This window comes from Oncorhynchus mykiss, chromosome 16, assembly GCF_013265735.2.
Source record: "Oncorhynchus mykiss isolate Arlee chromosome 16, USDA_OmykA_1.1, whole genome shotgun sequence".
Taxonomy (NCBI): Eukaryota; Metazoa; Chordata; class Actinopteri; order Salmoniformes; family Salmonidae; genus Oncorhynchus; species Oncorhynchus mykiss.
The window spans coordinates 53,567,345-53,581,223 of NC_048580.1; the positions used below are offsets into that span (position 1 = coordinate 53,567,345).

The 13,879-nt window shown below is 42.1% G+C and overlaps 1 protein-coding gene across 3 annotated transcripts in view; it reads left to right on the forward strand.

The window, feature by feature from the left end:
• Nucleotides 1–13,879, forward strand: part of vps13d (vacuolar protein sorting 13 homolog D) — a 67,716-nt gene that overhangs the window by 35,288 nt on the left and 18,549 nt on the right. For all 3 annotated transcript variants that reach the window (XM_036947251.1, XM_036947253.1, XM_036947252.1), the window contains 12 exons: nucleotides 2,057–2,180; nucleotides 2,412–2,647; nucleotides 2,860–2,962; nucleotides 3,195–3,352; nucleotides 4,891–4,999; nucleotides 7,071–7,241; nucleotides 7,510–7,614; nucleotides 8,024–8,173; nucleotides 8,316–8,468; nucleotides 8,833–8,929; nucleotides 9,220–9,368; nucleotides 9,614–9,748. In XM_036947251.1, coding sequence (XP_036803146.1) covers nucleotides 2,057–2,180; nucleotides 2,412–2,647; nucleotides 2,860–2,962; nucleotides 3,195–3,352; nucleotides 4,891–4,999; nucleotides 7,071–7,241; nucleotides 7,510–7,614; nucleotides 8,024–8,173; nucleotides 8,316–8,468; nucleotides 8,833–8,929; nucleotides 9,220–9,368; nucleotides 9,614–9,748 — 1,690 coding nt within the window. The remainder of the gene's footprint in view (nucleotides 1–2,056; nucleotides 2,181–2,411; nucleotides 2,648–2,859; nucleotides 2,963–3,194; nucleotides 3,353–4,890; nucleotides 5,000–7,070; nucleotides 7,242–7,509; nucleotides 7,615–8,023; nucleotides 8,174–8,315; nucleotides 8,469–8,832; nucleotides 8,930–9,219; nucleotides 9,369–9,613; nucleotides 9,749–13,879) is intronic.

A 13,879-nucleotide genomic window follows, 5' to 3' on the forward strand; every position in this document is an offset into this window, starting at 1 on the left:
CATCTACCTACGTTTATATAGGTATGCATGTCATCTACCTACGTTTATATAGGTATGGCACGTCATCTACCTACGTTTTTATAGGTATGGATGTCATCTACCTACGTTTATATAGGTATGCATGTCATCTACCTACGTTTATATAGGTATGCACGTCATCCACCTACGGTTTATATAGGTATGCACGTCATCTACCTACGTTATATAGGTATGCACGTCATCTACCTACGTTTATATAGGTATGGACGTCATCTACCTACGTTTATATAGGTATGCACGTCATCTACCTACGTTTATATAGGTATGCACGTCATCTACCTACGTTTATATAGGTATGGATGTCATCTACCTACGTTTATATAGGTATGCATGTCATCTACCTACGTTTATATAGGTATGGCACGTCATCTACCTACGTTTATATAGGTATGGATGTCATCTACCTACGTTTATATAGGTATGCATGTCATCTACCTACGTTTATATAGGTATGGATGTCATCTACCTACGTTTATATAGGTATGCACGTCATCTACCTACGTTTATATAGGTATGGATGTCATCTACCTACGTTTATATAGGTATGGATGTCATCTACCTACGTTTATATAGGTATGCACGTCATCTACCTACGTTTATATAGGTATGGACGTCATCTACCTACGTTTATATAGGTATGCACGTCATCCACCTACGGTTTATATAGGTATGCACGTAATCTACCTACGTTATATAGGTATGCACGTCATCTACCTACGTTTATATAGGTATGGACATCATCTACCTACGTTATATAGGTATGGACGTCATCTACCTACGTTATATAGGTATGCACGTCATCTACCTACGTTTATATAGGTATGGACGTCATCTACCTACGTTTATATAGGTATGCACGTCATCTACCTACGTTTATATAGGTATGTACGTCATCTACCTACGGTTTATATAGGTATGCATGTCATCTACCTACGTTTATATAGGTATGGATGTCATCTACCTACGTTTATATAGGTATGCATGTCATCTACCTACGTTTATATAGGTATGGCACGTCATCTACCTACGTTTATATAGGTATGGATGTCATCTACCTACGTTTATATAGGTATGCATGTCATCTACCTACGTTTATATAGGTATGTATGTCATCTACCTACGTTTATATAGGTATGGATGTCATCTACCTACGTTTATATAGGTATGGACGTCATCTACCTACGTTTATATAGGTATGTATGTCATCTACCTACGTTTATATAGGTATGGATGTCATCTACCTACGTTTATATAGGTATGGACGTCATCTACCTACGTTTATATAGGTATGGACGTCATCTACCTACGTTTATATAGGTATGGACGTCATCTACCTACGTTTATATAGGTATGGACGTCATCTACCTACGTTTATATAGGTATGCACGTCATCTACCTACGTTTATATAGGTATGCACGTCATCTACCTACGTTTATATAGGTATGCATGTCATCTACCTACGTTTCTATAGGTATGCATGTCATCTACCTACGCTTATATAGGTATGGACGTCATCTACCTACGTTTATATAGGTATGGACGTCATCTACCTACGTTATATAGGTATGGACGTCATCTACCTACGTTTATATAGGTATGCACGTCATCTACCTACGTTTATATAGGTATGCACGTCAGCTTTGACATCGGTTTTGCACAACGGTGTTAAACTAGACAATGGGTTGATGTTGGCATTTTTAGCTAATACCGTCCGATTCAGATATATTTACCGATTTGGTATCGTGCATCCCTAGTTTAGATTGTATAATGACTCTTTACACTATACTTGTTTGTTTTGTCACATAATTTTTGCAACCAGGAAATGGCGCAGCGAATTTTCTGCACAGTGCACTTTTAATATTCATAAATGATAAAACACTTACTCCTGACACTCAGGTGTAAGACCACAGAGAGAGAGAACTTTTTATAATGCCATACCCAACTCATTATAATGGTTAAGTATTACAGAAAATGCCTCTACTGTAGTTGTGCTGTATTGTGTTATTTCCATGACAGAGACACACTGGGCAACTGTTTCTTCCTGCGAGCTGAGATCACACTGAAGGGAGCCACCTATCAGATCTGCTTCAGCGACACCGACCAACTACCACCGCCGTTCCGCATCGACAACATCTCAGAGGTACAGTATTGGAGATGTCTACAGGGGTGAACTCTCATATCACAGATTCTCTCAGCGCCATAGATGTACATACAGAGATTGGGAAACTAATCATGTTGGAGCCCTAAATCAAATAAAACATTGGAGTTTGCATTGTAACTGACATGCTGTTATTGGTGAATTTTGTGTGCCAAAATGGCACCCATAATCTTATTGAGATTCTAAGTCTCAAACTGAGTTTGTTTACTGCAGGTGCCCATCCAGTTCTGGCAGCACGGGGTGGCAGACATCCGGCTTCACACGGAGGTGAAAGCGGGATCAGTGCTGGACTTTGCTTGTGACGAGCCCACCCTGCCCCCCTACCTCACCCTCATCGTGAAGGGTGCCGGCTCGTCCGAGGTCACCGCTGATATGAACTTCTTCCGGGAATACAACAAACTCTACTACGAGAACTTCATCTACATCGCTGCAACATACACTTTTTCTCAGTGAGTATGAGAGAGACGGAGGTTGGACAGGCATAGTTCAGAACCAGGGTCAGGTTCATTTGGTACCAAACGGACAAAAACAGACAAACAGGAAGGGACTACTTGGACTTGTCCAATAAAAATTGCATGTTTTTGGTTGTACAGTGTTCTGCTACGGTATGCTCTAATGAACCCAGACATAAATGCTGACTCATGTTGTTGTGTTTCTACAGGGATGCAGGGAAGAGGCCGGTGGGGAAAAAACGGGTGGTGGCAGGTGCTGAACTGGTGCTGGATGTGGAGACCAAGACCCAGAGAGTCGTCCTCAAGAAAAAGGTGCAACCATTATAGCAAATACACCTTAAAACGTAGCAGTGTTTATTCGTCAAATGTCAGCTACTTCACCCATTTTGTATGACTGGGACAGAACTCTCCATTGGGTTTCATAGAACTTTCAGTAGTGAAGTGATCACTTGAAATCCATGAATAAAAAGGCTTTAAGACAGTTAACAGACTAATTTTCCAACTCCAAAATAACAATATTCCAAACTTGTTCCTGTTACCTCAGGAGCCGGGGAAGCGTTCCCAACTGTGGCGGATGACGGGAACAGGAATGCTATGTCACGAAGGCTCCTCCCCTCCACAGAGCAAGCCTGCTCAGCCACGCCCCCTGGACTCCTCCCTGGTGCTGGACATCGCGGGGTTGGCAGCAGTCACCGACAATCAGTCAGTCACTGCTTCCCTGACTCAAAAATATTATTATCTGTGGTTTCATCTTTATAGTATATGCCTGTATCTACACTGAACAAAAATACAAATACAGGGCCTCCCAGGTGACGCAGTGGTTAAGGGCGGTGCCACCAGAGACTCTGGGTTCGTGCCCAGGCTCTGTCGTAACCGGCCACGACCGGGAGGTCCGTGGGGCGACGCACAATTGTCCTAGCGTCGTCCGGGTTAGGGAGGGTTTGGCCGGTAGGGATATCCTTGTCCTTGTCTTATCGCGCACCAGCGACTCCTGTGGCGGGCCGGGCGCAGTGCACGCTAACCAAGGTCGCCAGGTGCATGGTGTTTCCTCCGACACATTGTTGCGGCTGGCTTCCGGGTTGGATGCGCGCTGTGTTAAGAAGCAGTGTTGCTTGGTTGTGTATCGGAGGACGCATGACCTTCAACCTTCGTCTCTCCCGAGCCCGTACAGGAGTTGTAGTGATGAGGCAAGATAGTAGCTACCAACAATTGGATACCTCGAAATACAAATATAAATATAAATACAAAATATACAGTATAAATGCAACAGCATGTAAGGTGTGAGCTGAAATGAAAGATCCCAGAAATTTTCCATACACACAAAAGGCTTATGTCTCTCAAATTTTGTGCACACGTGTTTACATTAGGGATGCACCGATATTACATTTTTTCCCGATACCGATATTTTCCTTGACTCAGCATGCTCATGGGGCTGACATCGCTGGTCCAAATTGCAGTTGTGAAGCAAATAGCAGGGACGCCCATAGCATGGATGTGCATTTCAACAATACTGTGTAATTCCGGTAGGGCAACATCTGAGCTCAAGGTGATGGATAGACATGTGAGTGAGACGCTTCCGAGCATGCAGCACTCTGGGAGAAGGGCACAATGGCCACTGGCCACAAAAGGAATTGATTTTTTTAGGACACTCAATTGTATTCTTCATGCTACAAAATAATGCCATGAAATTCAAAGCAAAACTTGTCTGCTAAATGAACTATTGTAGCTCACGGCTATTTGGCATAGCCAGATCAGGACCTGACATAAGGACAACTCGGAGTATGCTGTTCTGTAATAGACTACATTTTCTTCATATCATGCTACTTTAGACCTGTCTAAAATAAATAATGGATTTATTGTGATGGTGTAGGCTATATTACATGGATTTATTAGACTTTTTAAAATGTAGATGTTCCAGAGGTCTGCATCAGTGGCTTGTAGGCTATGCGTGTTTATGTTAATCAACAGTCAATTACTGACGACTGTTATTTGCTTGTCAATCACCGGCTGACAATTTCGTGACCCCCACAGCCCTATCCACGCCCCTACCCTTTTTTTCTGTGACCAACAGATGCATATCTGTATCCCAGTCATGTAAAATCCATATTTATTTCACTTGACTGATTTCCTTATATGAACTGTAACTCAGTAAAATCTTAGAAATTGTTGCCTGTTACATTATTATTTTTCTGTACATATTTACCTGTATCTGACATCATTGTCCTCTCCCTTTCCCCTAGCTATGAGCCCTTGATGCTGAGGAGGCCAGACCCGCGGCGCAGCACCACCCAGACTTGGCACTTCTCATCAGGCATGCTGACCTGTGGCCTGCCCCGGCTGGTGGTACAGGTGGGTAGTTCCCACAGAATGCCTCTTTACTATCTGCTGATCAAACATACAGTGCCTTGCGAAAGTATTCGGCCCCCTTGAACTTTGCGACCTTTTGCCACATTTCAGGCTTCAAACATAAAGATATAAAACTGTATTTTTTTGTGAAGAATCAACAACAAGTGGGACACAATCATGAAGTGGAACGACATTTATTGGATATTTCAAACTTTTTTAACAAATCAAAAACTGAAAAATTGGGCGTGCAAAATTATTCAGCCCCTTTACTTTCAGTGCAGCAAACTCTCTCCAGAAGTTCAGTGAGGATCTCTGAATGATCCAATGTTGACCTAAATGACTAATGATGATAAATACAATCCACCTGTGTGTAATCAAGTCTCCGTATAAATGCACCTGCACTGTGATAGTCTCAGAGGTCCGTTAAAAGCGCAGAGAGCATCATGAAGAACAAGGAACACACCAGGCAGGTCCGAGATACTGTTGTGAAGAAGTTTAAAGCCGGATTTGGATACAAAAAGATTTCCCAAGCTTTAAACATCCCAAGGAGCACTGTGCAAGCAATAATATTGAAATGGAAGGAGCATCAGACCACTGCAAATCTACCAAGACCTGGCCTTCCCTCTAAACTTTCAGCTCATACAAGGAGAAGACTGATCAGAGATGCAGCCAAGAGGCCCATGATCACTCTGGATGAACTGCAGAGATCTACAGCTGAGGTGGGAGACTCTGTCCATAGGACAACAATCAGTCGTATATTGCACAAATCTGGCCTTTATGGAAGAGTGGCAAGAAGAAAGCCATTTCTTAAAGATATCCATAAAAAGTGTTGTTTAAAGTTTGCCACAAGCCACCTGGGAGACACACCAAACATGTGGAAGAAGATGCTCTGGTCAGATGAAACCAAAATTTAACTTTTTGGCAACAATGCAAAACGTTATGTTTGGCGTAAAAGCAACACAGCTGAACACACCATCCCCACTGTCAAACATGGTGGTGGCAGCATCATGGTTTGGGCCTGCTTTTCTTCAGCAGGGACAGGGAAGATGGTTAAATTGATGGGAAGATGGATGGAGCCAAATACAGGACCATTCTGGAAGAAAACCTGATGGAGTCTGCAAAAGACCTGAGACTGGGACGGAGATTTGTCTTCCAACAAGACAATGATCCAAAACATACAGCAAAATCTACAATGGAATGGTTCAAAAATAAACATATCCAGGTGTTAGAATGGCCAAGTCAAAGTCCAGACCTGAATCCAATCGAGAATCTGTGGAAAGAACTGAAAACTGCTGTTCACAAATGCTCTCCATCCAACCTCACTGAGCTCGAGCTGTTTTGCAAGGAGGAATGGGAAAAAATGTCAGTCTCTCGATGTGCAAAACTGATAGAGACATACCCGAAGCGACTTACAGCTGTAATCGCAGCAAAAGGTGGCGCTACAAAGTATTAACTTAAGGGGGCTGAATAATTTTGCACGCCCAATTTTTCAGTTTTTGATTTGTTAAAAAAGTTTCAAATATCCAATAAATGTCGTTCCACCTCATGATTGTGTCCCACTTTTTGTTGATTCTTCACAAAAAAATACAGTTTTATATCTTTATGTTTGAAGCCTGAAATGTGGCAAAAGGTCGCAAAGTTCAAGGGGGCCGAATACTTTCGCAAGGCACTGTACTTTTGCTGTTACTCTTTATTTTAGAAGTATTTTAGCTGTCCATATCAAATTCTTATTTGATTATAATTGCAGAATTAATTAAGTTTTGGTATCTAATCTTGCATTGTTAAACACTTAATAGGATTTTTCAGAGATTAAGTAACACTTAATTTACAGCTGAATGTGTTGAAATGTTTAATAGGTACTTCATAATGCTATTGAATAAGGTTCTTATGATTAGAGCACATAGACACTTTTGACAATGTTACCTACGAAGCTTAGAAACACTGAGCTAGTATATTAGGCCAATACTGTATGTAGACATCTAAAACAAAGTCTCACCAAACATTGTTTCCAATCCGAATATAGCTCCATTTTTATTTAATGTGCCCCTCTGTGTTGACCTCTGATCCCCCTCAGGCGAACGGTGGTGTGGAGGGGCTGTTTGACGGGGCAGAGGTGGTGCTGGGGCCGGCTGCAGGCCTGCTGGAGCTGGGCCCAGAGCAGCAGTTCATCAACCAGAAGATGAGGCCTGGCTCTGGGGTGCTGTCTGTCCAAGTCCTGCCGGATGGACCCACACGAGTGCTGCAGGTTAGCTTTGGGTGTATTTGGATATATAGTACCAGACAGAGGTTTGGGGACACCTATTCATTTAAGGGGTTTTCTTTATTTTTACTATTGTCTACATAGAATAATAGTGAAGACATCAAAACTATGAAGTAACACATATGGAATCACTTAGTAACTAAAAAAAGTGCTAAACAAATCAGTTGACTGTATCGTTTCAATACTTTCATGTTGGTTCCATGAATTAGAGATAATTAGAGATTGGCTTTATGTAATGCTGTTGCTACTGTAGATCAGTGACTTCAACCAGCGGCGAATGAACCGGACGTCCCCGAGCACAGAGGAGGACCAGAACAAAGACAACATTCAGAAGAAGAAGCCAGAACAGGAACTGGAGGTACACTTACTAACCATTAAAAGTGTATGAAGATACATTTCCTCTTCCTACCCATAGCTTACCTTTAAGTCCCTTTTTTGGGATCATTGCCGTACAAAATGCTTGATTTTGCTGTAGCAATAATGACATTTCGCATTGCAATTTGTAATATTTTTGACAAATTTGTCAAATGTACTGATGAGGGAAAAGGTTTGTTGACCTTTTGCTTTGTTGAACCATTTTATGTGGTAATATTGCCATTATTTTATTATTTTATGCAGGAATAGTGCAGTGATTGGTCAAATTTGTAAGCCTTTGCATAACATGCGAGAAATTTTGTTAAATCCTTGAGGGATTGTCACATAAGGCTAACCTACCATGACCACCATTCTGTCTGTCTCTCCGCCTGTCCGTCTTGTCTGATGGTCAGGTGTTGGTGAACTTGGAGGAAGGCGTGGGTCTCTCCCTGGTTAACAAGCTGCCAGAGGAGCTGGTGTTCACTACATTGTCGGGTATAGACATCCACTTCACTCGCACCGCTGCCAACGAGGTGCTGGAGCTGAGCATCCAGAACATCCAGGTAACCCCTCCTAAACCATTCACCTTCTTAACCCCTTTAGTGTACCTTTTAACTATCAACTGATGAGTTTGAATTGAAGTTATGTATTGATTGCATCTTTTGCTCTCTTTCTCCCTCTCTCTTTCTCCCTCTCCTCCACCAGGTGGATAATCAGCTCCTGGGCACCACTCAGCCGGTGATGCTGTGTGTTTCCCCAGGCTCCAGTAGTGAGAGCAGCATCGTGGACACTGGCGCCGCCCTGCAGATCAACTCTGTTAAGGTCCCCAGCAACCTCGTTCTCACCGACCTCTTCAAGGTAAGGCCTGACTGCCAAGTTCACTTCACAGCACCTCAGGCATGCCTGACTCCATCAGGGTCTTATTCATTAGGCAGGAAATTGAAGGAAACAAATTGAAACAGGGAGCGACTACCATGTCTTGTCCAATAAGAAATGCTCGATTTGTATGTTTTTCTAATGTGTGCCCAAATGAATACGACCCATGTGAACAATCACTTACACTTGCTAGCAAATTCAAACTAGTTAGTTTGTTTGCCATATAGTAAGCATTAGCTAACAGTCTACAAAGGAGGCAAGTTCATAAGTGTTTATAAACTGAATGACTGTTAAGGCTGAGGAGATGTTGTAATACTGAGGTCATGACACAGTGTTTTCTGCGCAGCATCTCATGGTGACAGCGAGGCGCTTCACTGTCATCATCGAGGAGAAACTCCTGCTGAAGCTGCTCAGCTTCTTTGGTTACGGCCACACAGAGGCAGGTGGGTAGACCCCTGGTTCCTGAACGGACATCATGACAGGTTTTTGGACTGTACGAGAGGCATTCTATATATACTCATTTATAAGCAGACAGTGTATAAATGACTCTAGACATCATTGTATTATACGTGTATAAGACCTGTTGACCATGATGATCAACACTGTTATATGATTTATAATCAGACAATTTGTTAGTTAGTACCATTATAAAGAACGGGTGGTGTGTCTGTCTGCTGTGTGTGCATCTTGTATTTGGGATGGTCAGTGTTCATTGTCTGTCTTATGGTTCCAGAACTGGAGAGGTTGGATGAGAGTCTATATGAGAAGGCCAGTGATGACCAGGGAGCTCCCAAGCGCTACTACTTTGAGAACCTGAAGATCAGCCTCCCTCAGGTCAAGCTGAGTGTGTTCACCTCTCACAAGCTCCCGCCTGACCTCAAGGTAAAGGTTACTAAATTCAGTACAAAGAAATGATACAGAGCCGTACCAGGATATTCTTACAGGGAAGCATAGCGTGCTTTCTGCATTCATATGTCAGCCTTTGCCTGTTGGTTTTCTCTTTGACTTAATTGGTCGGCATTATAAGACAAACAAATGTACATGATTCTCCACTTTCCTAGAATGTTGTTGATCCACCCAGACAATTTCCTTGTGCTTGTTCTAAAAGTGCTCTGTGCTCTCTGCAGGCCCTCAAGGGAACCCTGGGTATCCCGCTGATACGGTTTGAGGATGCAGTGATCAACATGTACCCCTTCACCCGGGTCCACCCTTACGAGACGCAGGAGATCATCATCAACGACATCCTCAAGCACTTCAGAGAGGTGAGGGGAAAATGAACAGACAGACTTTCACTGGAGGTGACATGTAATGGCATATTCCAAAATGATGCATATGGCTTTAGCATTCATTTATGTTAATAAGCAGCTAAAGGTGGCAATCTGTTGTAACTTTCTATTTTGGTGATGCGTATTAACCCGGCAGACCTCAACCAGTTACTCAGACTCCGACATCAAGCAGATGTTCTACATAGAACAAGACAAAATGATTATGTAAATGGTGCATGACCTACTCATTTACTCACTTTGGGACCAAAGATCAACGAGCAGTTTGCTAACATAGCTTCAATTAAATTGCCTAATGGGGACACTACTACAGATCCAACTGAAACGAATAATACATTTCAGACATTTTATTCCAATTTGTACTGCTCAGGTGTGACCTACAATCACTTTCTAAAACCTTACCATCTCCCACGCCTTTCCTTGGATGCCTGTCACTCATTAGATGCCCATAACACTGTCAGAGCAACAAATACTATGTAATACAGCGTATTCGGAAAGTATTCCCTTTTCCGCATTTTGTCAAGTTTTACAGCCTTGTTCTAAAATGTATTAAATACATGTTTTTCCTCATCAATGTACACAATACCCCATAATGGCAAAGCAAAAACAGGTTTTAAGACATTTTAGCTAATTTATTACAACAAAAAAAACAGATACCTCATTTACAAAAGTATTCAGAACCTTTGCTATGAGACTTAAAATTGAGCTCAGGTGCATCCTTTATCCATTGATCGTCCTTGATGTTTCTACAACTTGATTGGAGTACAACTGTGGTAAATTCAATTGATTGGACATGATTTGGAAAGGCACACACCTGTCTAGATAAGATCCTACAGTTGACAGTGCATGTCAGAGCAAAAACCAAGCCATGAGGTTGAAGGAATTGTCCGTAAAGCTCCAAGACCGGATTGTGTCAAGGCACAGATTTGGGGAAAGGTACCAAAAAATGTCTGTAGCATTGAAAGCCCTCAAGAACACAGTGGCCTCCATCATTCTTAAATGGAAGTAGTTTGGAACCACCTAGACTCTTCCTAGAGCTAGAAGCCCGGCCAAACTAAGCAATCGGGGGAGAAGGGCCTTGGTCAGGAAGGTCACTAAGAATCAGATGGTCTCTGACAGAGCTCCAGAGTTCCTCTGTGGAGATGGGAGAACCTTCCAGATATACAACAATTTCTGCAGCACTCCACCAATCAGGCCTTTATGGTATAGTTGCCAGACAGAAGCCACTCCTCATTAAAAGGCACGTGACATCCCACTTGGAGTTTGTCAAAAGGCACCTAAAGCCTCTCCGCCCATGAGAAACAAGATTCTCTGGTTTGATTAAACCAAGATTGAACTCTTTGGCCTGAATGCCAAGCGTCACGTCTGGAGGAAACCTGGCACCGCCCTTGGCGTAAAGAACGTTGTGGCAGTTTCACACTGTGGGGGATGTTTTACAGCGGCAGGGACTGAGACTAGTCAGGGTTGAGGGAAAGATGAATGTAGCAAAGTACAGAGAGATCCTTGATGAAAACTTGTTCCAGAGCGTTCAGTACCTCAGACTGGGGCAAAGGTTCACCTTCCAACAGGACATTGACCCTAGTCAAAGTCTCTGAATGTCCTTGAGTGACCCAGCCAGAGCCCGGACTTGAACTTGATCAAACATCTCTGGAGAGACCTGAAAATAGCTGTGCAGCAACGCTCCCCATCCAACCTGACAGAGCTTGAGATGATCTGCAGAGAAGAATGGGAGAAACTCCCCAAATACAGGTGTGCCAGACTTGTAGCGTCATACCCAAGAAGACTCGAGGCTGTAATCGCTGCCAAAGGTGCTTCAACAAAGTACTGAGTAAAGTGTCTGAATGCTTAAGTAAAGTAATATTTCTGTTTTTATTTTTAATACATTTGCACACATCTAAAAACCTGTCATTATGGGGAATTGTGTATAGATTGATGGGGGGGGGGCAGTATAATACATTTTACAATAAGGCTGTAATGTAACAAAATGTGGAAAAAGGCAAGGGGTCTGGATACATTCGAATGCATCCGGGGCTGGATGGCATACCACCTAAATGTTACATCACATTCTGCCACTCATTAGATATGATTCACTCTGCTGTCACCAACGAACGGTTCATTCTCGAAAAATGATATTGCCATTATTTCACTGCTTTTAAAGGACAAAGACCCTTCTTAAATGTTCTAGTTACCACTCCCTTTTCTGCTCAATGCAGATATTAAACTTTACGCCAAAGTGTTGGCATCTTGACTAGCACCCTTTATGACCTCTAGTTCATAACAACCAAACACCTCGTGGCTGATCATATTCATTGCCTCCTATATCATCGAAGCATCAGATAGTGAGTCTCATAACGCAGTTCTCTCACTTGATGCAGAAAAGGCTTTTGATCACCTAGAATGTTATTTTCAGTAAGCGTTACACCACATGGGTATCAGATTATTTTATGTCAATAAATCAAACCCTTATGCCAACCAATCTGCAATGGCTCTAACTGGGAACATCTGCTCGCGTCCGTTCTCTCCAGGGATTTCTTTGTTGTTATTTGTCTTATATGTTGAACCCATAGCCCAGACAGCACGCCAATCAGTCTGCCATGATATCATAATCTATGGCTCCAAACATCACTGATATGCTGATTACATTAGTATTCTTCCAGAAAGTTCCTCAGTCTCTTCCCCACCTTTTTAGATATCTTCAGGTTTTTTTTTTTAAGCAAAATTGCAGGATACAAGATGAATTGAGGGTCTGCATTATTACCACTAAACTATAGACCAGGGTCGTCTATTCCTTTAAATATCCCAGTGGTCCACAATTTCATATCTCTGCCATATCTCTTACCACTAAACTATAGACCAGGGTCGTCTATTCCTTTAAATATCTCAGTGGTCCACAATTTCATATCTCTGCCATATCTCTTACCACTAAACTATAGACCAGGGTCGTCTATTCCTTTAAATATCTCAGTGGTCCACAATTTCATATCTCTGCCATATCTCTTACCACTAAACTATAGACCAGGGTCGTCTATTCCTTTAAATATCCCAGTGGTCCACAATTTCATATCTCTGCCATATCTCTTACCACTAAACTATAGACCAGGGTCGTCTATTCCTTTAAATATCTCAGTGGTCCACAATTTCATATCTCTGCCATATCTCTTACCACTAAACTATAGACCAGGGTCGTCTATTCCTTTAAATATCTCAGTGGTCCACAATTTCATATCTCTGCCATATCTCTTACCACTAAACTATAGACCAGGGTCGTCTATTCCTTTAAATATCTCAGTGGTCCACAATTTCATATCTCTGCCATATCTCTTACCACTAAACTATAGACCAGGGTCGTCTATTCCTTTAAATATCTCAGTGGTCCACAATTTCATATCTCTGCCATATCTCTTACCACTAAACTATAGACCAGGGTCGTCTATTCCTTTAAATATCTCAGTGGTCCACAATTTCATATCTCTGCCATATCTCTTACCACTAAACTATAGACCAGGGTCGTCTATTCCTTTAAATATCTCAGTGGTCCACAATTTAATATCTCTGCCATATCTCTTACCACTAAACTATAGACCAGGGTCGTCTATTCCTTTAAATATCTCAGTGGTCCACAATTTCATATCTCTGCCATATCTCTTACCACTAAACTATAGACCAGGGTCGTCTATTCCTTTAAATATCTCAGTGGTCCACAATTTCATATCTCTGCCATATCTCTTACCACTAAACTATAGACCAGGGTCGTCTATTCCTTTAAATATCCCAGTGGTCCACAATTTCATATCTCTGCCATATCTCTTACCACTAAACTATAGACCAGGGTCGTCTATTCCTTTAAATATCTCAGTGATCCACAATTTCATATCTCTGCCATATCTCTTACCACTAAACTATAGACCAGGGTCGTCTATTCCTTCAAATATCTCAGTGGTCCACAATTTCATATCTCTGCCATATCTCTTACCACTAAACTATAGACCAGGGTCGTCTATTCCTTTAAATATCTCAGTGGTCCACAATTTCATATCTCTGCCATATCTCTTACCACTAAACTATAGACCAGGGTCGTCTATTCCTTTAAATATCTCAGTGGTCCACAAT